This window comes from Lepeophtheirus salmonis, chromosome 6 (assembly GCF_016086655.4).
Source record: "Lepeophtheirus salmonis chromosome 6, UVic_Lsal_1.4, whole genome shotgun sequence".
NCBI lineage: Eukaryota > Metazoa > Arthropoda > Copepoda > Siphonostomatoida > Caligidae > Lepeophtheirus > Lepeophtheirus salmonis.
This window is the reverse complement of record NC_052136.2, coordinates 31,586,926-31,599,281: the sequence shown is the minus strand read 5'-3', so window position 1 is coordinate 31,599,281 and position 12,356 is coordinate 31,586,926. Positions and strand designations below refer to the sequence as shown.

General features: G+C 30.8%; 1 protein-coding gene across 1 annotated transcript in view; it reads right to left on the bottom strand.

Moving 5' to 3' along the window:
- Window positions 1-1,335, bottom strand: part of LOC121119694 (uncharacterized) — a 28,601-nt gene extending 27,266 nt beyond the window's left edge. The window contains exon 1 of the mRNA XM_071889165.1: window positions 1,135-1,335. Within this exon, the coding sequence (XP_071745266.1) occupies window positions 1,135-1,206 (72 nt within the window). The 5' untranslated portion in view covers window positions 1,207-1,335. The remainder of the gene's footprint in view (window positions 1-1,134) is intronic.
- Window positions 1,336-12,356: the final 11,021 nt, after the last annotated feature.

The window sequence follows — 12,356 nt, the reverse complement described above, 5'->3', positions numbered from 1 at the left end:
GGTGGGAGATAAACATATGGTACAAATGAACGAAAACCCTTGTTATTATTCACTCCCTGTTTCGTGTTTTTGGTGGGATAAGGTATTAGAGTGATGTTTAAGTTCATATTTATATTGACTCATTATATATTGAAAAAAAAAACAAGAACAAACACATTCATAACTGTTTTTTATTTTCTAATAGCTATACTTAGTTTTTTCTTTACACACTTCCCCTCTTTAGTCATAATATAGGAGCATTGTATAAAACGAGTTAATATAAAAATAAGTTAGAAAAATACCTTTTTTCTCATATTTTTACTTTCAATAATACCTTGTTTCTTTAAATTTAGCCACAGGTTCAGGAGATATGATTATTTTAATTATTTTACCCCACATTTTTTCTTAAATTGCTAAAATAAAGGACTCTATATTATCTCGAGAACAATTAAAAAAAAAATAGAATTGAAATTTGTTTGTAAAAATCTACATGTATAACAAGGTTAATAGAAATACAAGGTTATAGCATAACTTGTGTACGACTGATGTTTGACTACCACCACACCTTTAAATATTGACGTCATAGTGTATGAGTAGTTGCGTTTTTGTCAAAAGCTGCCTGTCTTGCCCAGCAGTTGGTATGATACATCAAATTGAAAATTCTAGCAAGCCCGATTATATAATGGTAGAACCATGTAATTCTATTAACCTTGATGTATGCTAAATTTCATCAAATTATGAGTTGGACGATTTGCTGTTATACCAAGGCCATACCAACTCAGGAGGTATGACGTTGACATATCTTTGTGGAAATTTATAATCGTATTACTTGGGAAAAATGAGACATCAGTCGGAAAATATTATTTAATGCAAGCACTATGTGTGATATTTTGTAGGTAATTGTCAAAAAAATGAATTTATGTTGTCAAAATGTAAATATTTGATGAGAAAAATAAATATTAACCCGTTTGTATAGATTTTTATAAAAAGCTCATCAAAAACATGTATTATATATATAAAAAAGGTATAAATATTGCATTACATAAATTTGAAAAGTTTTATCAAAAAGTATCTCAATGAGAAATCCAAGGCACGGCATAGTGTGGTATGAACGTAATACTACAATCAAATGAAATCAAATTTCCTTTCACTTACTGGTATTTGATAATAAATAGGATTCCGGAATTGGTCCAATAATTCAGAAAGACTCGATAGTGTAAATCCCATGCTCTGTTTGTTTCCTCTGAGATAAGTTTAAGGTGTACTGAAGGTCGCTACTCATTCTTCTCACACGTAACGTCTATCGAACAATGCTGAACCTGAGTTGTTGGTATAGAATGAATCCTATCAATAGAGCTAATTGAATGTTCATGAATGAATAATGAAACTACATACATAAGGGCGGATATGAAGCAACAATTAGTCTCTTTATGTGTACGAAATGTAATTACAATCATAAAGGGGTAGACTAAACACGTCCTCACAGTTATTGTATTATACAAACCTTCATAGAAAAGAAACAGAAAAGGGCTCAAAATCAATTGATAGTTGGCCAATTTTTCTCAACTATAGAATGATTATTCGATAATTGTTGGGGCGTGTTCACAGCTTAACAAGAGCTGATGCTAAGTATTATTACCAATCAACACTCAGAACCATAGTATTAGTGAATGTCACTCAAAATTATTGACCAGGAGCACCTTCATTATTTTAGAAGAGCGATAAAATCGCTCGAATTTTTGTTCGTTTGTTTTACTTATTCAGTTTCTACCTATTATGAGATAACATCAAAAATAGGATATATAAAGAATAATTTTAAAGATGGAAGAACAGACGGTCAGATATCCGTTCTCTCAGAGACACTGACAGCTCCTTCGACTGTGGGGATTCCGTTTGTAAATGAATTTTAATTAAACCAATCATAAGCTATTCCAAATAATGTATGGTTGTCACAAATCGTGACAACAAATACTTGAACTAGCAACATATTGAATTTAATTGCAATCATGAAGAATTGTCAAATTCAACTGCATCTATACAAGCGAAAAAAATGAGCGCCTCTCATTTTTAATGGAGCGGGAGTGTGCTCATTGTAGGTATGTTACAAAAGAGGGAGCGCTTTAAATTTTTTTCTACACCGTGTATTAAGTTTCTTAAACAGCCGATCGATAGGAAGTTTCTTGACGCGTAAAAATCCATAGATATAAACATTTTTTAAATCATAAGTTTGATGATTTCTACTTATAGACATTACAAAAAAAATTACCGTAATAATCTTCTAAAAAGTTTAAATTATATTGGCATGGCAAAAATTCAAGAAAAAGTCACAATATGTTACTTTATTTAATTACTTAAAATGACCTCCGCATTGGCTTCGACATTTTGAGCCAAAAAGGACCATTCTAATTAATAGATAAATTTATTTTTAAACCTAAGGAAGCTTGAATATAAAATATAAAAATTGATAAACGGAATCAGGTTTTATGAGATGAAGCAGTTTGTAGTCGCTAGTAAATCGAGAATGCAATGAACTGCATATTTGCATAACAGTTTCGGGCAAAAAATTACTACTTCCATTTGAGAGGGAATCACTTGAATATTTTTCTATTCATGGCCATGGGGAAAAAAATAAGCAAGTTGATTCATGGAATCAGTATTTATGAGATGAAGAAATCGCTAGTTTAAAAAAAAAATATTAAAACTATTTTTTTATCTTCAAATTGTATTTGACGGTTTTTACCAAAATGACCCTTCTAATTAATACAGAATTTATTTTTTTTAAACTTTAGGAAGCTTGGACATTTTTCTTTTCATTAGTGAACAAAATATAAAAATTGGTAGACGGAATCATTTTTTATGAGATGAAGAAGTTTGTAGACACAAAAAAATTATGAGAAGAGTGTCATGTTTATGTTATACTCATTCCTTTCTGGTCACTGAACCTCGTACAATTCACATATAAGGAAGTATAGGTTCCGTGATTATAACTTTGACATTCTTAACTGAAGAGATACATAATTTGAGTGCCATGATAATAAACAGACCCCGTGCGTCATATTTAATAGGCCAGTCTTAAGAAACCTGTTCTTAGTACGTACGATTCAAGGAGAAGACGGATTTACTTTTCGAACTCTAATTTCCGGATTTCTCAGTGAATAGACAATGGATTTTAATAATTGAGGTATTTACGGAAGAAACACTCCATACACAACGTAAGAGTCCCTTTTCAAATTCATATTTTGACTTTTTTAGTACTTTGTAACATTCCTACTCATTGATATAAAAAAATGAGTAGGAGTGCACACAGAATTTCTTAAGCGGACTGATACTCTGCTTAGAACCCTGATTAGGGGAAAAGAAATCGACAGTTGACAACAAAATATATAGCATATTTTTGTATTTGTGATGTAATCTCCTGTAAAGTTGTACAACAAAGTAGTGAAACGAAGACCACGTGATCAATATTTGTACAGTGTAGTGATAGTTGCGACAGTTTTTCGTCGCTAGGGGCGTCGAGTATGCTTGAATATTACCCCATAACAAACTATACAACCTAAATTAATTCACCCTTGTAACTGAATTAACAAGGTAAATTAAGGTAAGGGAAGGAATATGTAGTTAGGCAAATAGAACAAATCTTAGGTAAATAACAAAAAATGATATACTGACGTCTCTGTATTACTATAAAAAGCGACACCTTGTGTGGGAAAAACGAAACTTCTGCGACCGTGTATCTCCTCTACGTAACTAGAGCGTTGCACTACTTTGTTTTAAATTTGAGATATGTGATAGATTCTTTTGAAGAAACCGGCGAGATTGAACAAAGATATTTAGTTTGGATCTACTACTTATTCAATGAGTGTGCGTGTCAATAAAAGAGTAAGAGCCATGTAAGCACTATTCTTAGGTTTCGCTCTGAAAATTCTAGATCGGTATGAAACCGTTTTAATTTTTGTAAGAACAATTGTAATTTGGCCAAGTTTGTTTGGGACTCGTCTCGTAGTAAAATTTGATCTCAACACTATTAGCCCCCACATCTTAAAGTATTCGTACAAAATGGGCGTACATTATTTATGATTATGCATACCACCAGCCTTTTCCATATACATAAGTATGTAGAGATGGTCGCTCAACAATAATGATGTATGCTTTAAGCCATGTGTGATAATACCTTTGTAATTGTAATTGAAGAGCCTTCATGCGTTAAATTATAGTCCCTGTTTCTTGTCTCCTTCCTTTCACATTCGTTTATTTTTGCAATGATTGTGGCAAGGATCATTGGAGTGGGAACAATAGATAATACTCATCATGTTTGCTCAAAATGTTTATTGTATGGAGATAAGGCCCCCTCTAATGTAGAAATAGGTACATGGGTAGTAAAAACGTAACAGCAAAAAATATTTTGAGTTCTATTTATAGGTATACATTTAAATATCTTACGTAGTCCAGGATGGGATATTGTGTGAATATTCTCTTCTGGAATTATTTCGTCTGGGTTCTGGGGAATTTTTACAGCTTCCAATAAAATATCATTTGTTTTATTTATGCACATATCCACAAATATTCGCAAATATAATGCAAAATGTTACATAGGTCAAGTTCATAAAACTTTCTACTCAAACAAAGCTCAATGTAATGTAGATCTTCTATTACAAAATATTTACATAAAGTCAATTCAAACGTTCAGACATTTGATTCAATTGCTTCACTCTTACCAAAAGGCCTCTCCTGAAATTGGACAGGAAATAGTCTATACATAGAATGCGCACTGCTTTATAGTTAAATAGTTATGAAATGAAGAGAAAAGTTAATTCAAACAATAAGGAATGAGGAAACTATGTATAAAATATATATTGTCCAAAAGTTGGTGTGACAGTTTGTTGCTTTTTGTTTAAAAAATAGCGTATGCTCTTAGTGAGTAACTTCATTCATACTTTGTTTAAAATAATATTGTCATTCCGATAGTTGCATTATTTTGCCGCAAAACGGCGCCAATGTCTATTTACAAACGAATATAAGTAAACAAAGCTCATGCCTCACAAAAATTTAAAAAACTTTATCGATTAATTATTATTATGGTAAAATACAATAAATAAAATTCTAGATTTAACTCAATTCTCTCTTTCATTTTTTTAATTATTCAACAGGGTAATAAGATTGAAATTTAGTAGCCTTTTGTAAGTCAAAAAAAGTAGGGGGAAAAAAGAGTAGGTAATTAGTGATGAGACAATTAATTGGAATCGAAGAATCGCGTGTTTCTATTGGAATCGAAATCGGCATCAGGGAAATAATGTTTAATTTGCGATTCTGATTCTTAATTATTATCATTTATTACACGTATTTAACTATATATAATTTTTCTATGTTATGAAAAAAAAAATTGCCCCCTCCCCCCAAATTAAGGAATTTTTGCTTTTTACTAGAAAATTTAATTTTTGAAATTTTTTTTTTTGAAAAAAATCTAATTTTCTAGTTAGATAAAAAAAATAATAACAATTTTCTCTAAATAACTATGTATTTTTGAAACTTTTCTCCAAAAATTTAATTATTCAAATTTTTTTTACAAAAATTTAATTTCTTGTTAACAGCTTTGAATTTGGGGTATTAAAAAAAATTTTTGAGAATAGGCATGGGTTTTTTGAATTTTATTTCCAAAAAATTTGATTTATGTCAGTAGTTGAAGATTTTGGAAAAAATTTTAAATATCAAGTTTTATACTTGTATTTTAAAAAATCCAAAAAATAAAAAGCTTCCCCCAAAAAAAAAAAAGAAGAATATTTAATTCTATAGAAGCCACTGATAGAAAATGATATTTTTTATCTATTATTTAATAAATTAAAGAATCGGTATCGATAATTTTTATTAGAATTGTATCCGGATTTTGAAGGAATTGTCCCATCTCTAGTTTGAATATAAAAGAGATCTTTTTGGGATGATCTTCTTATAAAAGACGTTTTTTAAAAACTCTTTTAAAATATAGAAATCATATTTTTAGATGACCTCATCAGTTATAACCCCCACCTACTCAAGAGCTTGCGTACAACTAAAAAGGAGTATCACAACTTAAAAATATACTGTATTAAAATACTAATGCAAAAATAATTCATGTTTTTGTAACTAGAGACATTATTCATAACTCATAATTATCATTGAAGATCTGGTTATATTTTTTATTTAGATATTTTTAATTATGCTCCTAATCCAAGGTATTACTGTCTTTAACAAAGCCCTTTGATAAGATAGTAATAATTTATAACAGATACATATCTTTGAAACCATTTGCAATTTAAAGTAGATAATGCTAAATGTGTGACAATATTTTGTTATTACTATTTGAATGCAGTAAACGAGTTTGGGAATGGAGTTTACAACCTTATACAACATTTAATGCAAAATTTGTCTTGCAATAACAATTTCATATTGATAGAGTGAATATATGTATATATACGTTTATGTTTATAACACAATGTATGTAATTGGACTTTCAACAAAAACTTAATTTTCTGTAAGGTGTATGTATTCAATGGGTTCTCAACCTTTCTTGATCCATTGTTTTAATTGTACTAATCCATCGGACCTAAGAAATACCTTAAAGTCCATTTACATAAAATATGTAAATTTCCTTCTCAAGGAAAAATCAGGATTCGATCACTCACTACTTTCCTGAAAATAAAATTTACCAAATGCATTGTCAACTAATATTTTTTCTTGAAATAAGTCAATTATATTTCGGTAAAAAAGTCATTACATTTCTGAGATACAAAAAAAAACCCGACATTTTAACATCCTCTAAAAGTTCATTCAAGCTCCAATTTAGTGAAGTATATTAACTACTACCTAACTCACTTCCAAGATTTTCTATGGCGTTATAACTAAGTTTCGGAAGCCCCAAATTTAACTCACGTTGATAACCTTTGTTTATATTTATTTAGTATCCAAATATAACACAATAAGAAAAAAAAATTCAATATTTATATTTTGATAACTGTACAAATGTACATAAGTTCTTTAAAACCAGGTTATTTTATCCCAAGGATAGCGAATCAATTAAAAGTTTCCTCAAGCACTTTATGGTACACCATTCTATACACAATAGTATTCATACTATTCCAAGAAAAGGTTTTGATTCTCTATTGTTCTTTTTACAAGAAAAACTTCCATTGTGAAGTTCATTTTTTTTTTTTTTGCAGAATTAGATATAAAAACCATTTGTTTAAAATATGGAACAAAATTAATTTATGAATACAAGGAAATAATATTCTTTCTTTACAAAATATATTATATTAGCAAAAATACAAATATAAAATAGCTGTCATACAGACATGTATTTATTAGAAATTAAATACCCAGCACATAATTTGCCACGTACTCCTTACGCCGTCGTTTGATATATGCGTATTTTACTTATTTGGCAAATAATAATATCTTCAATGGGTATTCTTTATGGACACAATAATTGACTCAACAGTATGACATTTAATTATACTTTACTTTTATGTAGGAAGAGCAAAATAGCCATAATTTAAAGTCTTTAATTATGAACAAATTCAGATATATTTTGAAGATGACTAGAATTGTGGAAAGTCAGCCATTTCCATAGGATTTTGGTTTGCATGTCTATTATCAATCTCTTGAAAAAACATTTCATTGATAAACCAACCGGTAATTGTTTTAAGTCTTCTTCATGGACGATGATTATTGAGTTGGATTCACAATGTATCTATTAGTGTGGGTTTTTGGCTCGGAAATACTCCAAGTATACAAGTATACTGGTCTCCCAAAAAAAAAAAAAAAAAAAAAAAAAAAAAAAATCATCCTCATTATATTTATAAAATTAATTTGAGTCTAAATAAAACAATTTTTTTTATTGAATAGGGAAGAAAAAAAAGGTATATCTGTTCTTTTTTACATTAAAAAATTTCGGTCCATATTTTTGAACTTTGGTCAGTAGCGAAATATCCGTCATAGAAAAAACAATTAAAGTAAAACTGATTTTTTTTTGTATTGGACCAAGTCTCAACATTCTTATCTATGTTAATCCTCAATAAAACATAATTTTCAATACAAAATATAAAATTTACGACTTTGTACGTTGATTTATTGACAACGTCTAAATATAACTGCCTATGTGTGTTGAGACATGTCTATTGAGTGAATGCAAAATATACAGCAATATAAGCAATCTACAGATTGATTCTATTTATAGAAAAACATAGTGTTGCAATTTATTGTACTTAATTCCACTTGATTTTTCTTTAAAGTAGAAAGAATTGAAAACATTAGAACATTTAGTCAAAAATACATACAGTCGTCGTGGTGTGAGACTACAAATGACTATTAAATGAAAAGTATTTGAGGAAAGACTCATTCATGCGCACTTTCCTTTTATTCAATTAGTTGTAAGGATTTTATCAGAGTGTGTTTAGGTGAATTATTGGATAATAAATCAGTTGAAAGGAGTAATCCAAAGTAATGTTATTTATTAATTATTAGGGAATGATTATAATATATATTTTTAAATGAATGAAACATGATATTTGAACCGATGTGTCCAATAGAAGTACAAATTATAAACAGTTCACATAAAAATCCTGTATTTGTCTCTTCAACGAGGTATTTTCAATAAAGTTTCATATCTACATATTTGGATCAAGCACTGGAGCCCAAAAATGTGATCACATATTTCAAAACGTATTTTTATGAAAAAATGCTAAATACATTTTTTACTTACGGTGGAGAAAATTTTAGATTTTGCCCTTTCAAACCTCAACTACATTATAGTCCACCTCGCTTTGTATCAACCTGGTTAAGTCTCATGTGTATTTCAATTCATTAGTGCAATTGAGAACAACAAGGTCTCCAGCTAATTGGGTTTATAAAAACAATATCTCATTCCTGTACTCTAATATCAAAAAAAATGAAAATAAATGTAGAATCAAAATAAATTATCACCAGCACTAGTTAGAAACTTCCATTGCTGATAAATATGGTAAGCAACTGAAAGTAAATTTAATCAGCTGTTTGTTCAGAAATTATGATCTTTTCAATTCAGAACAAGACTGCGGAGGTGAGCCCACTGGTCCTAGTATAGTTGCTATTCTCAAGTTCTGCATCTTTTTGATTGTAGATTTAGGGAGGTTGATGACAGGAAAAAACATACCAAAAATCTATTGTTCTCAAAGTTCTATAAATTAAAAATTTTATATGTGAAATGCCAAAAGTCTATAAAATATTTGGAAATTTTTCTTAAGATATTTGTTATATATTTTTGACCAAAAACTTAGGATATTTTTGAGATCTCTAGTTATTACAATTATATATTTGTCAATATCTATTTTCACATACATTTGACACAAAACTTTTGATTATAAGTAATATTATTAATAATCAATATATGTAATACTCCTATATGTAATTTTAGTGCCTATAAATACTTACAATATAAATAGTTAACTATGATGGTATCTACTCTAAGATGAGAAACATTTATGGCGTTTACCTCACTCCTTTTTGTTACATGAAGTGAATCATTGTATCGATATTTCCTTTTATAATGTAAATATCTCCCGACAAAATAAGTACATGATCAGATTTAAGAACATACTCACCAATAATATACCAAAAAAATGGTCAAAATTAGATGAGGAAATATAAATCATTCCTTGTAAAAATATATCATTACAATGAAAAAAAAAGTTATATTCAAGGTTGATAGGAATACAAGGTTCTCCATTAATGTTTTTGACTTCCACGACGCTTTTTAATAGTGACGTTATAGAATATAATTAGTTGTCCGTTTTTTTTTCAAAATCTATCAGTTTTGCCCAGAAGTCAGTACGATACATTAAATTGAAAATTAAGGCAAGACGGATTACATGATGGTCTAACCATGTATTTCTATTAATCTTAGTTTTATGTACAGGGAAAAGTCGTACAGTTAATCACATTTATAGGTAGAATAATAACTTAAATATTTTAAGAACATTCATAATTGTAGATCCTTTTAAATATTCCCTAGTACAGCTATACTTTTCATCTGTTAGGACCTTGTATCTATTTTAAAACAAACAAGTTTATATGTTAGGGGTTTCCATCCATTTCATATTTCGTTGGAAATTGTCTCTCAGTGGAATCCCAGTAAACACATTTTCAAATTTTGGAATCTCGGTATTCCCCATTGGTAAATAATAAATACTGTGAAATTGAATTATTTTAATTATTCCTGTAATTGGTCATATGGTGTTGAACTGACTAAGTACCGGGTGTCCCAAAAGTCTTGACCGGTACCTTCGATGGCTTTTTTCGAGGTTTCAGAGATTTTTTTACGTAAATGTTGCGTAAATAAAGTTAAAGACTGTTTTCAGATTAACAAGTTTTGTTTCAATAACATTTCGAAACTCATTATTGTTTTTGACATGGAGGCTAAAAGACATGAAGTAGCTGCTCTGCTTCGTGCAGGAATCAGCCACAAGGAGATCTCTGAGGCCACCAGCATGTCCGCCAGCAACATTGGCAGGATCAAGAGGAGGTTAGACAAGGGGGGAAGGCCTTAAAGACAAGCCTCGAAGTAGGAGACCTGTCTTAAAGGCCACCAGGGCCACTAAGAAGAATATCAGGGCCCAGTTAAAGATAAACCCTCTTCTGAGCATCAGAACAATTGCCAAGAAGAACAACATGGGTAAGACTACTGCTGCCAACATTGTCAAGGACATTGGGGGCAAGTGCTTGGTCCGCACCACCCGCCCCATGTTGTCCATGGCCAATATGGAGGCCAGATACATCCGATGCAAGAAGATTTTGAACAACATGAAAAGCAATGGGAACAGAATTCTCATTTTTTCCGATGAGAAAACTTTTACAGTGGATCCAGTCTTCAACAGCAAAAATGATCGCTATATTAGCCTTAATGATTATGTGGGGTCTGAGAAATATGTGTCCGTGACCAAGCACCCAGCCAGCATCATGATGCTTGGAGTTGTTGGCTCAGATGGTAAAGCCATGCCTCCAGTCTTCTTCCGAGAGGGCTACAGGCTCACCTCGGAGGACTACATCAAGGTGCTCCAGACCAAGGTGGTCCCATGAATCAGGAAGGAGTATCCTGGCAAGAGGGTGTGTTTCCAGCAGGATGGGGCACCCGCACACACAGTCAAAAACACCCAGAAGTGGTTGAAGGAGAATGTTGAATTCTGGCCTAAGGACTTCTAGCCCCCCTCCTCCCCCGACCTGAACCTCTTGGATTTCAGCATCTGGGCATCAACATTGAGAGGCAGGCTTGCAAAAAACGCCACAGCAGTACCAAAGCTCTCAAGGCCAGTATCACCAAGGCCTGGGCCAAGATGGACCCCACCTACATCAAGAACACCTGCTCCTCCTTCAGTCCCGGTGTTGTGGCTGTTATGGAAGCTAAATGCCAAATTGTTAAAAACATATTGTAGATTATAACCAAGCGAAGTTTTTTTATTAACCGCATTTCTCTGTATCTCTACTTTTAGTCCTTGTAGATCTTAATGAAGTTGGAAGTTAGAAATCAGTCAGGACTTTCCGGACACCCATATTTTAGTAAGTATTTTTTTTTAATACTTTTAAAAGAAATAATATACTTTAAGATAGTCTTAACCATATATTATCAATTATTTATTTCTATCTTTATCTATTGTATTAATAGTGTAATTTTCGGAAAATCCGCAACTCCATTCGACTTATAGCAAAAAAACTTAAATAGTTTGTAGAAAACAAACAAATTTTGTTGTGAAATACACAAACCTAGCTAAAAGTCAAGTTACACCTACCTAGTATCCATGTAGCCCTATTTATAAAAAATTTAGACATCTGAAATGCCACATATCATACTGTTTTAAGAACACATATTATTTTTCAGATGCAGAACGTTTTGTGGAGAGTTGAATGAGTGTACAAATCATTCACCTTACACATATTATATAATATCTGAGTTTTTGTGGTTGATTTTTAGTTCTTATTGCCTTCTTATCAAATGAGCATTAATTATATGATGTATTTATATATAGGAAATAAACAGTGTTACCATGTAGGGCTCAGTAAAATTGCCTAAAATTCGGATAGTTTGAAAAACAAACGGCTACAAAATTTGTTAATATATTTAAGGGCTTATTACTTGAGGGGTTTAATTTTTTAAGGGGCCTTAATATATAATTTCTCAAAGTTTCAGGCTACGAGGAAAAAATGCATATATTCTGTGTAATATCGGGAAATCCGTGAGATTGTCTACAAAAGAAAAAAAGTATCCTTCAACCTCTGTGTTTGAAAGTGCAGTGTCGCCCGCATTATTATTATTTTTGAGTGGGTGCTCAAAAATTTTTAATTTAGAGTTTCATTTTTTGAAATAGACTAAAGTTGAA